Raw genomic sequence first — 22061 nt, 5'->3', positions numbered from 1 at the left:
AGTCCTCTCCACCAAAAATGTGTGGAACATTTATTATACGACTTAGCTCGGCATCCAAGGGAGGTACGAAATTTTGTTCCAGAACGGGCTTCAGGTCATATTTTTTTCCAGCAAGCATCCAGGGTACTTATGATGTTACACTTATTTTTAATGTATTTTCTGGTAGAAAACCAAATACGTTTCAACAATAAACACTTTATACGATAAGCAATTGACGTACATACGTGGTAAAGGGTATTTCCCCAAATATAAATTCGCTGCTTATAATTACATGCGAGATACGGGAAGACACAAATTTAACGAAAATGAAATTCGATTTTTAAGTCGCACGGCGAAAAATATATGAAAAGAAAAAGGGTTACTACAGTTTGTAGACCGCGTTATATCGAAACCGCGGTGTATAAGTACTGCATTATACGAAGGTTACCTGTATATATTTGCCATGTTTGCACACATACACAGGCGTGTGTATGTGTGCAAACAAGAGATTATGTGTGTGTGTGTGTGTGTGTGTGCGCGCGCATACACACACACACACACACACACGGGAATTCGGGAGGGAAAATGTACACCTCCAGGTTTATTGCCACCCATCGACTTCTATCAGCAGGTGTCACGGATTAACAAATATTTAAAAAAAAATCAAGTGTGTTTTACGGCATGAAAAACAGCCTGTGATTCGTGTAAAAAAAAAAAAAAAAGGAAATCGAGGCGTAAATCAGAATAATTAATTTGGAAATATGCAGAATATTTACGAGAGTGGTCTAAAATTTTATCGGCCTAACAATGAAAAAACGAACTTATAATTTCTAAATTATTTTTATTTTTCAACAAAATCTTCCTTAAGACTAATACATTTATTCCAGCGCTTATCCCGACCCTGTAGTGGTTCTCAGTAAGATCTGCAAAATACCCCTCTAAAGCTGCAATCACCTCTTGATTCGAAGAAAAACGCTGACCAGCGAGGAAGAGTTTTAGATTTGGGAAGAGATAGAAGTCAGAGGGAGCCAAATCTGGGGAATGGGGTCAATGTTCCAGCAATTCATAGTGCAGTTAATTTTCCCATTGCCAAAACACCTTTGTGAGCAGGTGCATTGTCCTGATGAAGTACGATTTTTTCTTCTGCAATCCGGGTCTTTTCTCGCGAATTTTTTGTCTTGTCTGGTTAAAAAGATCGGAATAATATTCCCAGGTTACTGCTTTACACTTTTGAAGATAATTAATAAACAAAATGCAGCAACCCAAAACACCAATGCCATGACCTTTCCTGGAACCGACTTTGTGTTCTTTGTCGATGAACAACCGGCTTCTGTCCACTGTTTTGACTCCTGTTTGGATTCTGATGTGTAATGGTGAATCCAGGTCTCGTCCATAGTAATAAATCGAAGCACAAAAATCAGTTTTATTCTTGTGAAAACGCTCCAAGCACTATTTGGAGATTTTCATGCGAGTGCGTTTTTTGATCTGCTGTGAGTAAGCTCCGCACCCATCTTGCGCAAAGCTTTTTCATTTACAATTCTTCACGCAAAATATATCCTACACGTTCTTTTTTAATGCCTATAGTCTCAGCAATTTCACGCACTTTGACTCGCCGGTCATCCAATACCATATCGTGCACTTGAGCAATAATTTCTGGTGTTGTTACACCTGTTGGACGTCCTTCACATGGATCATCTTCAAGGCTGGTACGTCCACGTTTAAACTCGGCAGCCCATTTCTTAATTGTCGAAAGAAAACGAATGAGAAGAGTGCCCATAAACTTTTAGGAACTTCGAATGAATTTCTTTTGGCGTTAGACCTTCTTTTAAAAGAATTTTATAACCGCACGATACTCAATTTTATCCATTTCAAGGTATACAGACAACACTTTTGCTTCAGACAGCTGTATAAAACAAACTACTCGATAGAATGACATAATTTCACAAAGATGCTTATGAAAGATGTGTCAACTTGGAAAAAAAAATCCTGCCGATAGTGTTGCCATCTATGGTCGAGGCCCTTTCAGATCACCTTCGTACATCAGATTCTTAAAATTAATAAATAACAGTTGGAGGAAATATGTGAGGTTCTATCACAGTGACGAAAAGCTAAGGTTATATCTGTACTCGAGAAAGGAGACAGAGATCTTTGTGAAAATTACAGAAGAAACAGTCTATTAAATACAGGTTACAAAATTTACAGTAAAATCCCGAGTTAGAAATATTGTAAAAACAATCTTCTCTGAGAAGAACAAAAATGGTTTCAGATATAGAAAATCATGTACAACAGTGTTTCTCAGCCTTCTTTCATTTGTGCCCCATTTTTTAATATTAGTTTTTGTGGCGCCCCCACCTTCCCCCCTTGCAATTCTTGTGTTGAGACACTGACAAAACCCATAAAAGTTAGCAAAACAAAACAACAATAACAAAAAAAAAATAAAATTTTTAAATATTCATACAAATTTAAATACGTCATCAAATCTTTCGAAAATTGTATAGGTCTGGCATCACTGCACAGACAGTTGAATCATATCGGCCTTTCGGAAAACATTCGCGATTATCTCGGGAATTCTAGAAATGTTTCTGCGAGCATAGAAAAATAAATTTTTCTACACTAGAAAATTTTTAATTGGATGTAAGCGAATATCTGAGGACTATGGAGCGTCGACGTCAACAAATTCAGGTCCACAGAATATCACTCCGAAAGTAAAATCAAGAAAGTATGCAGCAGAATATTTAGATTTTGGTTTTTTTTAGACTGAAGTAAATGATGAAGAAAGACCACTGTGTGTTATCTATTCGAAAATTTAGGCGACTGATGGCATGAAACCGAATAAACGTAAAAGACATTTGGAAAAACTTCATAAGGAGTATGTTAACAAACCTCGGGAGGGCTTTGCTGACAAACTGAAATGTTTTGGAAAGCAAAAAGCTTTGTCTGTAAATTAAAAAGCTTTACTAGCTTCTTACAAAGTTGCATGTAAAATAGCTAGGAGCAGAAAGCTCCACACTATCGGAGAAGACCTAATTCTGCCAGCTGCGATTGATATTTTGGAAACCATGCTTGGAGGAAGTTTTACTAAACAACTACAGTACATACCTCTATCAAATGATACTGCTGCTGGGCAAATTGGTGATATATGTGAAGATATGCAGCCACAACTTTTGTCGAAGCTTTGTGACCAATTATTTTCAATTCAGCTTGACGAGGCAACAGATAGCAACAAAGAATAACTGCTTATGTTCGATTCTGCAACGGGTCATCAGCAGTTGAAGAGTTATTGTTTTGTAAACTAATAGAAAGAAAAGACAGCAACTGAATTTTCAAAAGATTGGAGAATTTTATATGCAAGTCAAACATACAGTGGAAAAATTGTGTTGGAATTTGCACCAATGATGCCCGAGTTATGTCTGGAAGGTTTAAACGTTTACAAGCCCTTGTGAGGGAAAAATCCACACAATGCATTTGGTCACATTGCATGATTCACAGAGAAGTTCTTGCTGCAAAGGAAATGATCCCTGGTCTAAACATTTGTTAACAACCGTGGAGATTTATACAAAAATGACACTCTTAAAATCAAGACTGTTTTCAACTTTGCAAACATGACTGGTACGGAACATTGAGCGTTACTATTTCACTGTGAGATAAGATGGTTAATCACAGGGAAAACGTTTACAACTTGTTTACGAATTAAGAGACGAAATCTTCTTGGAAAAGGGAAATCACGAAGAAGCAAAGAAGTTTAGAGACCACTTATTTGTGATGAAATTCAGCTACTTGGTGGACATATTCGAGAAATTAAATATATTAAACCTGCAACCCCAAGGAAAAATACACATATCTTAGAGGAAGAGTGACACAAAGTTTTATTTGCAACTACTGAAAATCATTTAACAATATTGACGAAGAATTTTAGAAACTATTTTATAACAGACGACAATATAATGGCAATGTACGAGTGGGCTAGAAACCATTTCAAATTACCCCGAAGATTTCTCAACTGAAGAAATTTCGGCTTATCTTTCTATATATATATATATATATATATATATATATATATATATATATGTTAAAGATACCAAGCTATTTTAAACCTGGTTTTACTCCATTTCCCAAGTAAGCAAACAGACAAACAAGTCAAGTTTGCGCCTGCAAGTGTTGCAAGTCTAGCTGACCCTGCACGTAGTGCAAGACCAAGTAACTCATGGTAAAAGTAGAATAAGCTCTGATCACTAATCTTAATATTTACCCATAATGCAAAGCACATCTCTTGGAGAAGATGTATGATGCTTTGTATTAAAGGCAAGGGGCCACTACCCAGACCGGTTTCGACCTTTTTTGGGGTCTCATCAGTGGGAGCCAGGCTAGAAATACCAAGATTTTAGTAATACAGAGCTTATAAGTATTTTACCAGAACAAGTTACCATAAGGTGTTTTAACCTGATAGAGAGAGAGAGAGAGAGAATTGCGCGATTAGCCTAGAGACTGTGTGCTTCGCAACCATATGCCTAGACAAGGACAAGGATTGTCCTAGGTTCGATTACCGTAGGAGACGTGAGAAGCTTAATGTTCTTCCTCAGCCATAGCCAAGTTAGCCGGTCTTGGGCGTGGACAGTAGGGTTTTCCCCCAGTTTATTTTGGGGGAAAATTCATCCCGCAAACAGGACCCATGAACAGACAGGATACAACAATAGGAAATAGCACCGCATGCAAGGCAACGGGAAACCACCTTGCTCATAGTCACTTCCCTAGTATGGTAGCATAGCTGCCCCTACCATCCGTTAGGATGAAAGGAAATCATTCCATATATATATATATATATATATATATAATATGAAAAACAACAATAAAACAAAGTATCAGAGTATCAGATTAACCAGAAGAAATGTTATCATACAATGTTATATGCAGATGGTCAGATTACAATGAAGATGATCTTCAAAAATCAGTTTATGAATTAAACATAAAAAACCAACAATATAATTTAAAAATTTCACAAAAAAAAAAGTCGTGGCATTTAAAGGTTTAGATCAAAGATAGTCATAGAAAATAAAATAAAAGAACAGGTGACAGAGTTTAATTATTTAGGCAGCGCAATAACATATCTGAAAGATAAAGATATAGATGAAAAAAATAAAGAAATTTCAGTATATCTGAGGAACAACTAAATTGGATTAAAAAAAAAAAGGACGAGAAATTCAACTAAAATTTTATAAAGTAATGGCCACTCCCACTTTATACCATATGGTTCAGGAACATGGACTGTTTAAAAGAACGACGAAAGTAAAATACAATCTGCAGAAATGAGATTTTTAAGAGCAGTTAAAAGATGCACAAAAGTGAGCCATATAAAAATGAGCACATCAGAAAAGAGCCAGATATATTTCCGATGTAAATGAAAAGATCAAGGAATATAGAGAGAGAGAAATGGAAAGAACATCTTCTATTTAGAATGGAAAGATATTCGCTACCAAAGCAGGTGGATAAATATAGTCTCCAAAGGAAAAGAGAGAGAGAGAGAGAGGATGACCAGTTGCAACATGGAAAGACCAGTAAAGCTGGAACCAACAAATGCTTAATTCTTGAAGAAAGAAAGAAGAGGGTTTATTGTCGTTAGAATACTTTTTTGTGTACTGTGCTATTTTCGCACATGCAATTGTTGCCTGCGGGTTATACATGTGATGTCTTTCATATCATTTTGAAAATAGTCTGAAATTTAAAAAAGAAAAGATAAACATTCAAACTAAACTGATGATAGTTACTCAATCCTCTATAGTTCACCTTCCCTAAGAATCGAGCACACGGCCTTCTAATCAGCAAGTGTCACAGATTAACAAATAAAATAAAATAAAATGGTTTTTATGGTACGAAAAATTGCGCCCGTGATTCGTGCAGAAATGGAAATATGGCGTGAATCAGAATAATCCATTTGATGATAAATGAACCAAGCGGCGCTAATCCACAGGAACACCGGAAAATTTCTCGTGGAACCGTTCAATGGGTCTGTGTTCATTTTTACGAAGAGCTAGCACAGTAGTTGAATCTACTCGTCATGATATATCGGCAAGTTTAAAAGTACTACATGTTTGCAGAACCATTCAGCATCTCTCTAGTATAGATCAGTCCTTTCTGGATTTGCTGCTATTTCTATTTCGTTTGAAAAGATGAAAGAAGACAATTATTTCATCATAGCCACATTTTCAGATGAAGTTACAGTGCACATTTCAAGAAATGTAAACAGGCATAATTGTTATGTTCGGGATGAATAGCCATATACCAGAAAGAGATTCGAAGTTTGTTTTTCCAGCAGAAAAAACAAGCAGTTCTACATATGTGATAGTAAATTGCACTGTTTACAGCTTGAGGGACATTCTAACATGATTTCCATCTACGTGGGAAATCATTCTGGAAACGCTACTCAACAAACTTTGAATATCTATCGAAATAGGCGATTGAGAGGCAAAAGATGATTCTATGTATGTCAGACCTACCTGTGGAACAACTTTGAATTTCTTAACTTAAAAGAGAAAACTTTGCACTCGAAACTCTTATTCACAATATTTATTACTGCTGTATCTTCAATTTTAAAGAATATCGATAGTATTTTGGGGAAACCATGTATTTATCTATTCATTCATAAGTAGTGTTTACCGATTTTCGTACAAGCAAAAGTATGCCTAATTTTCTTAACATTTTAAAACATCATTTAACTTGTTCGCACATATAACGTGGATTTTTTTTTATAATTCTCTTGTTTGTTCATACAAAGTAAAAAATAGTTTGGTTTGTACAGGGTGGCTATAAATTAACTTTCCCTCTTAAGTTATCTGTTGCTAAAACTAATACACGGAATGAGACCACATTTTATATTGAGACTTTCGAAGGCATGGGGAGATGAATTCCGTGAAAAAATTTAGTACCGAAAGTCGACGATAGGGGAAATTTTGGCGCTGGAGGAGCCGAAAGCAGTCGAATATTTGCAGTAAACGCAGGTAAAAAGGATTATGCAAATTTTACTGTGCGTACGTGAGAGCAGCGCCACCAATTCCACTTAAAAAGGGATTGGGAACGTTCAGGCAGTTATTCGAATGACTGACGAATTGTGCTCAATATGCGTCCTACCTTGCCTCAGCTTTACTTGTTAAGTTGTTTTATCTTAAACAGTGCAATGCCGTAGCAGCCCTTCGGGAATTTAGAAAGCTTCATAACCTGTGTACAGGTCCTATGTCAGCTGTAGCACTGAGAACTATGATTAAGAAGTTTGAAGAAACTGGATCACTAGGAGTTAGGCTTAGCAGAGGACGGAAAGCAGTGCAAGAAGAGACAGTAACAGACGTTGCTACTGTGGTGTTCGACGACACAGGGACCAGTACTAGTCCAAGCACTCGTGCCATAGCTCGCAAACTTGATATGGCTTAAGGTACAGTCTGGAAAATCTTACGGAAAATGATTCACTTCTATCCATATAAGTTCACTCGTGTACAAGCACTAACTACCCCAGATTATGATAAACGCATGACCTTTGGGCTAATATGTCTCGTCCGAATGGAGGTCGATGACTGGCCTTGGAGAATATTGTGGGGTGATGAGGCTCATTTTTATCTGAATGGGTCGGTCAACACTCACAACCGCAGAATTTGGGCATCTGAATATCCCCAAGCGATCCAGCAAGTACCACTGCATTCTCCAAAAGTAACCGTGCGGTGTGGCTTCACAGACGATTTCATAATAGGACCATACTTTTTTGGGCGTATTACCCCTACAGGTCCTGTAACCTGCTCCATTACTGGAGAGATTTATCGACGAATGCTGGAAAATTTTGTCATTCCTGCATTGCAGCAAAGACAATGTTTGGACTCTATAATTTCTATGCAGGATGGAGTACAGCCACACATTGACTGTTCAGTACAGCGCCTTTTACGTCAGCATTTCAGTAATGAGATGGTTATCAGTCAGCTCTTTCCGACGGCATGGCCGTCTCGATCCCCGGACATCATTCCATGTGACTTTTAGCTGTGGGGTTATTTGAAATCCGTTGTGTATGTTGGTGGCGTTCCCAACTTGCATGTCTTGAAAGGGAACATAAAACGGGATGTTATGAACATCAAATCTGACTCTTTGCGCTCAGCTGTAGACAGTGGTGAGCTACAAGGGGCTCGCGCGAGCCCTTTGTTAAATGTTTCTCAAATTAGTGAGCTCTTGTTCTTCTTGTTTACGTTTTTTTTTTTTTTTAAAAAAAAAGGTTTTTTTTTCAAACATTAAGTGACAAACTCATACGGTAACCTAACAAAAAATTTGTCTGTTCGGTAGTGTATAGATTATTTGGAATTATTGTTTCAACTCCTCTATAACGAATGCGTCCAAGTTTGAAAATAAAATAAGCGCATGCGCTATTTTTACCGTTCTTCCTTCTGGTAACCAATCGTATGGTAAAACCAGTAGCCAATCAAATGTTTTATAAAAGATTATAAAAGATTTCATTCTTATTATATTTTGACATCCCAATTAAGCTACTGAACCTTATTTATTCATACCTTAAAGACAGATACATGTAAGTAAAGATTAACGGAATCGTCTCTTCTAGACGCAAATACCTCAAGGTTCCCTCCTGGTCCCACTACTGTTCACAACTTATGTATCAGACATCCCTAACCAAGAACAACCATTACGGCCCTTTACGCCGATGACACCGCTATTCTAGCAAGATCTCTCAGCCCTCGCCTGGCAGATTCCAGCGAAGTATCAACGCGCTGGAAAACTGGTCCACCAACTGGAGGATTCAAGTAGAACCCCTTAAAAGCTCAGCCATGCTGTTCTCTAGAAAAAAGAAAGTCTGCATCAAAGGGGACATCTTGTTTTCTGGTCAAAAGATCCCATGGCAATCAGAGACCAAATATCTCGGGATAATACTGGATAAGAAACTCCTTTTCAACAAGCACATCAATTTTATTGGCTCCAAATCTTCCAAAGTAATAGCAAAGCTCTACCTAATGATCAACCGCAAAAGCAAATTGAACTTACAAAATAAACTGCTACTTTACCGGATGGTCATACGTCCAGTTATAACCTACGCCTCACCAGCATGGAATCACACGTCACGATCAAACATTTTAAATCTACAAAGAATCCAAAAGAAATGCCTAAGGATGATTCTGGATGCCCCGTGGTTCATCAGAAATTCACAGATTCATCGAGAAACCGACATTCTATACATCTCCTCCTTTCTTCGTGATCTCGCAGAAAAATTCTTCGTCAAGTCAAGTTCGCATTCAAACCCGCTGATCGTAGAAGCTGTCAATTACAATGAAAACAGACTACTACAAATACAAAAGACCGAAGGCGATTCTACTCCCAACTGTTCATAGCTAACACAACTGCCCGCAGTAGGGGAGCTTAATTGCTCACAAAACTCCCTTTCTCAATCAACTTCCAGCACAGACAAAGGGGAATATGAAAAGCATATGTGCTTCACCCATCCTGACAGTAGCGTTATGCGTTATATTTTGATAGTTAAAAAATGTTTTTCTTATGTAAGAGAAATTAACACAGTTGATTGTGTGCAAATATTTCATGTTTAGATCATGAACTATTTGTTTAAAAATGATAGCCTTTAGAGGCTGATTGTTCTCTCATACATTTTCTCTCATAATTGGAATTTGCACACAAGCTGTATTAATAAAAGAAATAAACTATAATGTAAGGTGATGATAATACTCGTAGCATTCTGTGATCAGGCAAAGGTGAGGTGCTCAGGCTCTTAGCGTCTGTGAATGTGCGAAAAGAATCATTGAGGAATACATTGTTGTAAGATGATACTAACTTGTAATACGTGTGTAGTTCTCGTATAGTACGTTCGTACAAACACATACATACAAATGCTCAGAATGATACATCAGCAAGTTCGATATGCCATCGTCACGGGAGATTATTGGTAAGCGTGCAGCTTAAGTTTCAAGTACATGTCATCAAAACCGACTTTCTTCATCATTTAATTTTAGAAATAAAATTGCTTTAGTATTTCCTTGTTTATTTATCTCGCGATTGACCCCCGCTACTTTATTCATATATTAATATTTGCTTTTATTATTATATTTTATTTATTATATTTTATATTATATTATATTTTTATTATTATAATTATATTTATTATTTTTTTCAATGGTAGTCCCGCTGCGAAAGTGAAGAAGACCACTGAAAAAAAAAGTAATAAATGTAGAATAAAAGCAAATAGAACAGCAAAATGTGAATTAAAATTACATCGTCTATTTTTCTAGAATATTCTGGGCCTCGATTGACACTTGATACCATTAATATGATTATGTATACATATGGCACCATGCTGATATTCAATATCATGTCTGAACGAAGTGATCACCCGTTATCTTACTTCGTTCTAAAAAGTGCACAACTATTTGAGAGCATTGTGCTTAAAAACATCTTACAGAATTTCTCTCGTATACGACGGAATTCCAAGCAGTCTCTTCGCTCAAATAACTTATCTGACAATCAAACAGGAAATGACGAAATCATGCTGATCATTTATTTCATAAAAAATTATCAAAACTTCAAAAACGTTTTAGCATTATGGCATTGGAAAAATCATTATATATAAGAGATCAGTGAAACGTAATCATGAAAAAGCTGGCATTAGATTTTTTTCATATTAAAATTGAAATATGAAAGTAGCTATAGCTACGTTATTGAATTTAGTGAAACAAAAAGGGCGTCTAAATACGAGTAACAGTTTGCTCGTATTTAGACAGTTTGTCAGCTTCAATGCCGACCGCCAGTATTTACGGTAAGCTCAGTAAATGTCTCGCTTGTTGATGTTTTAATGCTAATTTTATTTAATTATACAACGTCCTCATGATTACTGTATAAACAGTGACACGTAGGAGTAAATAATTTTAAAATGCCCTAAGTTACAAAAGTCACTAAGCATAATTTATTTAAATCAACCAGTATTTATTCTGGGTACCCGTGATTATTCTCCGCTCATTTATAAATTAAAAAGTAAAAATATGTAGAAACATATTTTTACTTTTTAATCAAACATTTTATTGATACTTATGTGAATGCCTTTTGTCTACCATAGATAACTGTGGAGCGGAAATTTCAGAAATAATGGAAAATGTAATATTCAGTTAATTCTTGTTAAATGAATACAAACCACACACACACACACACACACATATCTATGCACACACACACATATATATATATATATATATATGAATACAAACCACACACACACACACACATATATCTATGCACACACACACATATATATATATATATGCACACACACATATATATATGCGCGCACACACACACAAATATATATGTATATATATACACACACACAGCACCACCGTACCCAAACACCAATTAAAAATAAAAGAAAAATCTTGTTTAAACTGTTATTAAACCAGAACGAACCACCTTCTTTTTCATCTTCTTGATGCTCAGTCTGGAACATCGTATAGCAGTATTGCTCTTCCGTTGACCTTTCTACTTAGCCTATGCTAGTTTCAACGATCCGGTAACTGAACTTGACTCGCACATGAACTTGATGTGAACATGGACACTGCAACTATATCTTATTTTCGCGCACTTCAAGCAAACGGAAATTTGAAAATTCTGCTTGCTGAGGTTATGAAAACTGAGTTCACAGCTTATACTTACCAGACCTGCCTCCTGGAAGAGATAATTTACGTGCATGCCAGAGGCCTTTCTTTGGAGTCACCATAGCGAAATCTGTGGAATAAACTTCGGTTTCACAACATATTTGCAAGGGTCAAAAATAATTACAAAGATGCACTTTCTTAACTTATAAGCCTGCAAGCTACGCACTATGCTACACACGATATCAATATAGCAATGCCGTCAAACTCGTGATTGTGCTCTCTTCCGATACCTCGTTGCCAAGCTACTGCTACCCGGTTTTCTTCGCCGTGCAGTTATAGTGAACACGCGTACTACTACTACCCTCTCGCGCAGCTCGGTTGTACGAGTAACTCCATATTCGGCAATCGAAGTTTCCTAGCAACGTAATGTGAATTTCTTGAGGCGGAAACGAAACAACTATTTTAGTTTTCGAGGTTATTTTCATTTTTATCTTTATTTATTTATTTTCTGTAATGAATAAACAAAAAATAGGGGAGTCGTACTGATTGTGTGCTTTAAATAAAATCTTAAGTTATAGGAATGAAGGAATACTGGGAATCTGAGAGGGAGTAGCATTGAGATCTAAACAGTGCTTTTGCATGAGGACAGTCTGAAGAGAACTCACCGTTGACGAATGACCTTACTGGACGGAGTAGATGATCGGGTAATAACCAAAGCAGAGAACACCGTGGAGCTGTTTAACGTTCACTTTACCAAGGTGTTTGACTCTTGAGGGATATGTTTTATTCTTAGATGGTAGGAGAGAGTTGAAAGATTGAGAATGAAAATAAAATGTATTTGCATGGAAACACTCTTTGATGTGAGTATGTAGGAATGTGGTAAGGACTCATCTGTCTATTCAGTGAAGAACCGCTGACCAGGTTGTTGACTGAAAGTTTTGCAACTGGAACAATCACTAAGAAATGGAAAGAAGGTAAAATAGTGTCACTATACAAGGGTCGTGATAAAGGAGAAGCATCAAACTAAAAATTAGTTTATGTTTCCTCACTGGTGGTTAAGATTATGTGGAAGTTGTTAAGGATTCGTGTGCAAAATTGGATAGAGAAGGGCAAGATGATTTATAGAAGTCAACGAGGATTTGTTAAAGAGCGTCGTGTTTAGTAATCAGGTCAGAATTTCTTAATTAACAAGGGCGATAATGGGAATGGTTTCCCCGTAATATTTCTAGATTTTGCAAAAGCATTTGTCAGGTTTCGCCATGAAATGTTAGTTAGAACAAAGGAGTTTTTATATCAGATTAGCCGATGCCATATTGGCTAAATATCAAAAGCTGTGTATGGAAGAAGAAGAGTTAAAGCAGGCCCGTCTGTCAACAATGCCGTATGGGGGGGGGGCACATTCTGAAAGTAATGTTTCCATTGTAATAACTCCCCACACAAAAATATATGCCATTGACTTTTAAAAAAGAGTATAGGAAAATATACTCGTAATAGATTGCAAAGAATCTCCTTCCTTTTAATACATTTTCATCATTACATAAGATTTTCAAACCAACGTAGTAAAAAATTCAATGTTTTTGGAATAATTTTGTCACCTCTGCATCGGTTCTTCATTTTGGAAATGGATACTCCCTAGATATGTCTTCTTGAGCGAAGTCAGAGATGACCTGAAGGCACTAAAATCTAACAAAGAATGCGGAAATGATAATATCAATGCCGGTTAAAAGCTGATCTTAACACAACTACTGCCAAATTACAGATTAGACAATGAAATATGGAAAACAGAAAAAATTCATGAACAACGGAAAGAAGCAGCAATTATAAAAAATCTCCCATAAAAGGAGATTTGACCAAGTGTGAAAATTGGAGAGCAATACGTTTGCTTTCAATTCTCGAAAAGTTTTTATCAAAATTTTAATTAATAGATTAAATAAGGAAACCGAAAATTTATTAAGAGAAGAACAGGCAGGTTTTCAAACTGGTTGAGGAACCATTCAAGAAATATTCACTCTTAGAAATATAATCGAACAATGTATAGAATTTCAAGCCCCACTTTACCTAAACTTCATCGATTTCAGTAAAGCATTCGACTCAGTAAATAGAGAGAAACTTTGGAAAATATTAGAAGAATAAGGAATACCTTATAAATTTCTCAACATTATTAGGAATATGTATGATGGCAGCAAGTCTTGTGTGGAAGTAGATGGAAAACTAACAGACTTCTTTATCATTGAAACTGGAGTTAGGCAGGGTTGTGTTCTATCTGGTCTATTATTTATAATTTTAATTGATTGAATTATGAAAAACTCAATTAATAACCAAAAGAGGCGAATACGTTGGGACATCCACACTGAAAGACCTTGATTTTGCTGATGAATTACAGCTAAAAATTGATGACTTTGCTCGCTGCGCAGAAATCAAATAAAGAAATTAAGTTAAAAAATGAAACAATTGAAAATGTTGATACTTTTACATACCTTGGACCAGTAATAAATAAACAAGGCGGCACCGACGAAGATGTTTTACTAAGAAATGCTAAAGCACAAAATTGTTTCAAGTCATTAAACAAATTGTGGAAAGCATCAAATATTACAGTTAAAGTGAAAATTAATATCTATAAATCTATTGTGCGAGTAGTACTGCTATATGGCTCTGAAACTTGGAAACTTACCAAGGCACAAAGTAATAAATTGGACATCTTACAAAACAAGTGTTTAAGAGGAATTTTAAAAATCTTCTGGCCAAATACAATTACTTACGAAGAATTTTTAAAGAAAACCTTCTCCAAGTCAATAGATGAAGAGATTCGCCTAAGAAGATGGAAATGGACGGGACATGTTCTTCTCATGGGAATAAACCGAATTCTCCAAGTAGCACTATGTTGGGATCCAGAAAGAAGACGCTCTAGAGGTCGTCCAAAATTAATTTGGAGACGAATCATGGAATCCAAAATGAAGGAGTCAAGATGGGCGAGTTGGGCAGAAGCAAGAGCAGCTGCGAGGGAAAGGGGCAGATGTAAAACCAGTATTGCAGCCTCATGTACCAGTAGGAACGGAAAGACTTGATGATGATGATGAGATATGTCTTCAGTTTAAGAAAAAAAAATCAATCCGAGGAACCAAGTCCAGGCTAAAGGAAGAGAGAGGATGTTCAACAACTTCATTCACTTCGACATCTATCGAATAGATTGGAAGTTGTGGAACACCCCCTCCCCCGTCCGTACTTGGCTCCAGAATTCTGATTATTTTCTGAATTGAAGACGCATCTCAAGGGTATCCATTTTGTAAATAATGAAAAGACAAAATAGAGGTGATAATAACCTGAAGAAATCTGCTCTCCTGACTAAAACTTATTTTGAAGCAGTAGGGAAAATGCATTGAAAGGAAGGGAGATTTGTGTTGAGAAATAGTATATGAAAAAGAGCAGACTCTTCGAACTAATATTTTATCTCGCTGACGTCTCTCTGCGTGAAGAACCATCATAATGAAGCTATTGCTTTCGGAACCCGCTTCCCCATAAGTGAACTGCAAGATATTCAGTTGTTTGCAAAAACGATACATATTGGGGAACGAAAATTAAGAACCGGCTTCAAGGAGATTTGAGTGACCTGGAAGGTAAGTGAAAGCAGGAATGCTATTGTAATGTGGTTAAGTGCTGCGGTCCAGAGATAGTAGACTGTTTTCTGTTAGTAATAATCTCCTGAAAGAAATGGAGGAGCGAAGGAATCTTACATGACGATGAATAGGGTGTTGAAATTCGGGAGTCACATTGCAAAAGACAGTGAAGACAACACAGAGAAAGACGCAATATTCAGAAGGATAGAGACCGACGAAAAAGATTCATTCTGTGATATTGTAATTTTGCAAAAATGCACACTTGCATGACTAAAAATTAAGAACATAATATATTCCATATTTCCCCGACAATGTGAAAAATCATAAATTGCTGCCGCAAAACATTCTTTCAGGCATTCCATAAGAACTATAAATGAAACACAGATTAAGTTACGTTGCAGCAGTAACATTTTCGAGTTAATATTTTAAGTCAAGCTTTTAAAACGCATTTATTGTATAATATTCCATCCAACTTTTTCCCCCTTTCAATGTTTTTTTTTTCCGTGATTTTAAAATGTTTTAAACACCACTTCCGCAAACAATTTAAGCTATTCATTTTGCTGGATTAGAAACCAAACTGCACTGGTTGCATTTTATACATTTATTGCAATCTTGTTTTATTAATATTAATTTAAATAAAAAAATGAAATGGCTCAACAAATTTCAGGTGGTTGAATAGGAACATTCGGAATGCTTTACCAGAAGTAATTTAGATTAGAATTTTTTTTTTTGTTACTAGAATATTACCGGCCGCGAATGTGCAAGCACCATTAAAAGAGAGTAAGGTATAATTACCCACATGACCGAATAATTGTGAAAACCATTAATTCTGGGATCGTTTAAAATAGTATTCATATTTAAGAAAACGTAGCAAAAATTTTATGCAGTCCCAAGGTTAAAAAAGGTGATTTCGGCAGTAAGTATCTGGTGACTGGATGTGTCATTACCGGAGGGAAAAAGGGGTTAGCGAATGCTTAGGCACTGCTCAGTAGAATGGAATCGCTCTGTCACATGACTGTAAACTATCAGAGTAAGCACATGAAGTAATCCTTTATTTTACGAATGTATGATTTGTGGCCAAACTAGGGTCAAAATATATCAGTTCGTACCGCGCTGCAGTTCTACAATAGTCTGTTATTGATTAGATCCCGATTTCATCTCTGATTCGTTACTTCTCTCTTACTTCATTTTGAAATAAATCTAAGTGGCGTATCATTGTTCTAAAATAGTAAGGGATCAAGAGAACTCGTCAAATATGATACTGCAAAATTAATGATGAACTTAAGACAATAATAAATTACACTAAAACTAGATTACAAATGTAATCTGGCAACAGTCATGGTCATTGCCTATTCATGCAGAAATGACTTTCGAAAAGATGAATGTGAAAAATCTCTCTCTCTGTCTGTCTGTGCGTGCGTGCGTGTTTTCGTGAATCCGAAGTCTATTTTCGTAAATATACATAACATCCAAAAAACTAATAGATCTCAAAATGATGCTAATTATGCTTTATCAAGAGGTCAAGAAAAAAAAAAGACTTAACAGGGCAAATGTGCCACTTTGGTGAAGAGATGGAAGAGTAGTGTCATTAGGAAAAGATTGATTTCCCCCTTTCCGAAAATCAAATCTTTCGTACCTTATACTGCACTCTCCATGTCTTCGCTCAAGTTGCACATCGTCCTTGTTTTGTTGCGGAAAGCCTTGTTTGGTACAATCGCAATCGATTTATTGATCAATCGACTGTAAACTAAGTTTGAAAATGTTATTAGAAGCACAATAAAAAAAATAATTGGAAAGTAATAGTAGAGCTTATTTGACAGTGAATTCTAAAAATAAATGGTACATTTTTTTTACTAAACTTTTCAAAATTTAAGTTGCGAAACTAATTCATTCCATCACATTTACATTCTACGAAGTTTGTTACTAATGAAATTAAGTTGCTACTGTTGCTAGAAAAAGATTGAAAGGGCTATATTCAAGAAACAATTTATAATTCTTTCATCAAACATTTTTTTTTTTTATTATCCCATGGTATTATTACACCAGATCATATAGGTCAATTCATGTATTTTATACAGCACCTCTTCTGGGTTGTTATATAAAGTTCACATTTAAAAATATTCATGCAAGTTAGTAGATTCAGTTTGCAGATGGGAAAGACTTTTTTGCCATTGGTAAACTTGGTCTTGTGTGGCCGGTCTTAAGGCGAGAGATCATGGTAGTGGCACAGCGATTAAACTTGGAGTTGACGGTAGCGCCTGGTTTTTCTGCTGAATACCAGTGGTGAGTCTTGTCCTGGAGAATCGTTCTTCTTATGTTTTCGTTTTGAGTAGTTTTAATAAGATCAAAATCGGTAGTATCACTTGATTTTCCACCATTTTTGCTACTTCATCTACGGTTTCATTTCCCTTTAAACCCACATGGGATGGAATGCATTGGAAAATTATTTTGGAATCCTTTTGGAATCCTTATGTAGGATATGTTTTTTGCTATGGCTCTAAGTATTTCTTGATGGCTAGTGTAGCAGTTATTAATAGCTTGAAGGACTGCTAAGGAATCCGTTAAAAATATAAATTTTTTGGGTTTTGTTTATCCAAATGTTGCAGTGTTGTGTTAATTGCTATTAATTCTGACTGGCATGAGTTGCATCTGTTTTTAGCTCTATGTTTTGATAGCCATCGCTCCCAGAATTGAAGCCATCCGTGTAGATCTTTATTGAGTCAGGTCCATATTTCATTATTTTTGAGAGAGTTAATGATCTCAAGTATTTCAGGATTTTGTAGGCTTTTTTTCCTCATGTTTTCTTATTTCAAAATTAATAACTATATTTTTCCTGTCTTGATTTGGAGAAAATGCTGGGTAGTTGGCTATTTTATTTGGACAATCCAAAGGAATTTTAATTTCCATGATTGCATGCATTGTCGATTTTTTTTTTTTATTCTGTTTGTCACTTTTTAAAAAGTTCTTGTTCTGTGATGTGCAAGGTTGGCTCTTTTTTCTTCAAATTTAGTAACATTTTCTTGCCACCCAATTTTTAAAGGAACACAGTTGGATTCGAATTCTGCTACTTTTCCAGGAGTTGTATTCCTTAGTCCACATATGATTCTAGCTGCGTTTTTCTGAATTTTTAAAAGCTTGTCTAAACTGGTTTGTGATGTTTGCATCCAGATGAGCGAAGCATGTTCCATTATGGGTCGGATAAGAGGTGTATGTGACTTAATTTAGCATCAACTCCCCACTCTCTACCAGAGATACTCTTCATGATATTTTCTAACTAATTCATCAAACATTAATTAAACATCAAAGAAAGTATTCCGCCAAATAATGTATGGTAAAATGACGTAACAACAATTCAGAAAACAAACTGATCATCATTTGAGTAGCTGATCAGTTTTCAGTTTTCTGTTTTTGATATCAATTGTAGCCTTTGTTTATCATAGTCCACAATTCTTCAGCTCTATAACAGGGAAAAGAATTTGGATTCTCTGCCGAAGGAAATACGGTTATGAGGCCTGTTAAGTGCACGTGTCTTGCTAGCCAGCCTGCATGTTTTGCGGAATAAAAAAGTCCAGTTGCTGGGAAGGAAACAAAAAGATATATGCGAATACAAGTGGTGAGCAAAGTGCACCACACAACCGACAGAACAGAAACGACATTTCTTTTCAAAATTAAGCGGCCAATATAGAATTAAGTAACAGATGCCATCTTCCTTATCGAATTAGGTCGTAATCTTACTGTATTTGATTTATGTAACTAAGTATGGTTACAATAGTGCGATTAATCTTATTTCCGTAGTCTGCTACTTCCGCCTCGTGTATTCTTTGGTTAGTTTCTTTGCTTGCTTGAAGGAAACCTGACGACTTCGCTATGAGTCCAGTTAACTCACCTTCAGCCCTGAAAAATGTTTTCCTGCATCCAATTCAATCTCAAGGTTTTCAATTAAGAGATATCGTCGGTAACATTCTGCTTGAATACCGTGGGAAATTACATTTTATTGTTGTTGGAAAATACAAAAATTAGGTTAAAATAATACAGCGTCTGACTAGTTTAGCTACGGCCAATATAATATCAATAGGAAAGATATTTATAAATTCCTAGGTGCTTCTGAAAAGGCTGTTGTTTTTGTGAGGTTTTAAATAAGTTGCATTTATATTAAGTCCACAAGATACTTTGTTTTTTCTGTCTACTTGCATCGCCCAATTATTGAAGAATAAAACATCAGGATAGCTTAGAAACCTACCTAGAATATTCGCAGTGTTTTTAAGCTCTCCGAAAGACAAAAACAACAACCCTTTCTAAAAGTACCCAGGAGTTTATAAAAATTTAAACTTTGTTGTGGATTGTCTTTCATCGGTCGGAATGGCAGAAATTTTGAGAAATTATAATAAAATAGAAGAAATTATCTACTTTGCGTCGAGAGACATTTTTATCGAGACGCATTAAAGAATCTATAGCAGTAACTCATTCATATGTCAACCAAAGATTAATTTTGGACGATATTACTAGAAGTCTCCGATCCAGTCTCTAAATAATACACATTTCATTTATGCCATCACGTCACAAATGTTTGCAAAGTGTATTCAATTTTAGTTCATCTTAGCTCTTGTTTGTTCAAGTTACATACTAAAGAAGTTACAGCCAAAGAAGTTAATTAGAGTAACTAGTCGATCGTGGTATTATTTACCCTTTTTTTTTTTTTTTGTAATTCTGAACGATTTAAGTCTACCTTCTTATAATATTAATAGCCTGGTGTCCCTAAATAGTTCTGAAGCATTCTGCTTTGTCAATGGAGAACCACAGTACATAATATTATATTACATCTGCTTGTCTTTACGTTTTCCTTTATTACTTCTAAATCTGACTACTTGATATTTATCGGGAGATTACTCTAGCTCAAAATAGCAGAAGCGTACATTTTCATTGAATATTGCAAAAGATTGTTTCGCAACATCATCTCACCTACATAACACTACTACTATTTTTATTGACAGTACCGGCTGCAATGTAGCCCAGTACTGTCAATAAAATGATAAATGGAACATAGACAAAGTTATGCTAAATGTTTAAATAAACAAGTAACTTATACTGTCGGAAAGGGGAACGCTCGTATCGCTAGCATCCGTTGACCCACAGTGCTCATCAATCAGTATAGCTCACTTGCTATATATATCATTTGATCTCGAGATGCAGAGGTAATTTTCCACTGAGCTCCGGTTTGTCGAACAAACAAAGCCTACGTGAAACACAATTTGATAGCACTGTTACACTTATAGCATAGCCAGTTAAAAAATGAGTAACTTGTGGTGTTTTTGCCGTTAACAACGTGGATATTTCTGTTCTCATGTTAAAGACCGATAATAATAATAATATCAACATATCCGATACATTTAACAAAAAACGAAAAAATTGTAGTGAACAGTAACGTTCTATTTCAGTCACCAGCTACGGATTCTAGTGCAACAAGAAATAATTGATATTGAGACGGAGATGCTTTGTTTGCGCCGTAGCATTCTTTCCATTTAGGCACTGAACATGGCTATCTTCTAGAGCGATCTTTGTTGTCATGACGACGAGCAGTTAAGAGCACTTAGAAGCAGAGACGTTTGGTCAGTGAAGTTATTTATAGTTACAGCGTATGACGAATGTTGATCATTTAAGGTCGTTCCTCTTTCACAGTTCGTGGTCTGCTGAGTATTTGCATGCGGTCGACTAATCACCATAATAGATATTAAATCGTGGTTAGTCATACAATATACGGAGTGAAGGTAACTGCATCAGCTAAACTCCTCAGGTGATGTTGTTAAAGCACGATTCAACATATGCTTGGTTGAAATGAACAAATCGGTTAGTTAACTGAATTTCCTGCGTAGCAGATCAACGACTTTCAGACAATGAATACAATGCGCCTAATTTCGGAGAAATTAGACATTTTACATTATATATCTCTTAATTTCAGAAATCGGTTATAAAGCGACCAGCAATATCTTGATTGTAGGAGTGAAACTAGTTCAGTTTGTTGTAAATATTCATATGGCCAAAAAAAAATATCACAGTAGCCACTTTGTAATATTCTTAAATGGAATATTATAGATGTCTTAAATGGAAAATCATTTAAGAACAGTTAAGAAAAAAAATAAGATCGCGCAACCTGCGTGAGAGAGAGAAACGCTTTTTCATATTCTTTCGCGACCATAACATAACGGTTTTGAAATGTACACATCTATGATACCAACCTTACAGAGCCGAACGATTAGAGTGCATTCACAAACATCTCGTTGTGGGCATGGATGTTTTTGAATTCCTTCAGGTTGGAGATGATTTTATCGCAGTGGTGAAACTACCTCCTTATTAATACGAAGGGGTGGAGCGTCTTCAAGAAATTCCATTGGGCCTCTAGAGCAGCGCTTCCCAAACTGTGGGCCGCGACCCCTTGGGGGGCCGTTAGTTTTGTTGAGGGGGGGCGTGAAATAATGAAAGCAAATTTAAAATGTTTTAAGACTAAGTGTGCCATGTCAAATGTGTATGTAAGATGCTAAAAATGTAATATTTGCATTTTATTTTTGCAATATTCGCTGTGTATGTTTTATATTGAATATAAATACAATAAATATGATAATAATATGTCTATATGTCTGTATTACGATTTTTTTTTCGATGGAGGCCATGAAATATTTTAATATTTCCAAGAGGGCCTTTTACATCCATAAGTTTGGGAAGCACTGCTCTAGAGTAAGATTCCAGATAATCAAAAATAAATAAATAAATAAAACTCCTTAATCTACCCACGGTATGATATGTTTACAACCATGTGGGTGGGAGTGACATCAAAAAATGCAATTAC

At 35.9% G+C, this 22061-nt stretch overlaps 1 protein-coding gene across 9 annotated transcripts in view; it reads right to left on the bottom strand.

The window, feature by feature from the left end:
* LOC150100469 (5'-AMP-activated protein kinase subunit gamma-1-like) overlaps nt 1-22061 on the bottom strand; it is an 855293-nt gene that overhangs the window by 560972 nt on the left and 272260 nt on the right. The window contains exon 1 of one of the 9 annotated variants that reach the window (XM_090402495.1): nt 11665-11802. The exons of the other annotated variants lie outside the window; for them this stretch is intronic. Coding sequence (XP_090258621.1) covers nt 11665-11728 — 64 coding nt within the window. The 5' untranslated portion in view covers nt 11729-11802. Of the gene's footprint in view, nt 1-11664; nt 11803-22061 lie in introns of those variants that run through there. 9 annotated transcript variants of the gene reach the window in all.

This window comes from Typopeltis vanoorti, chromosome 13 (genome assembly GCF_054136105.1).
Source record: "Typopeltis vanoorti isolate ZY-2024b chromosome 13, IOZ_Tvanoo_1.0, whole genome shotgun sequence".
Classification (NCBI taxonomy): Eukaryota; Metazoa; Arthropoda; class Arachnida; order Uropygi; family Thelyphonidae; genus Typopeltis; species Typopeltis vanoorti.
This window is presented reverse-complemented; position numbering and strand designations above follow the sequence as displayed.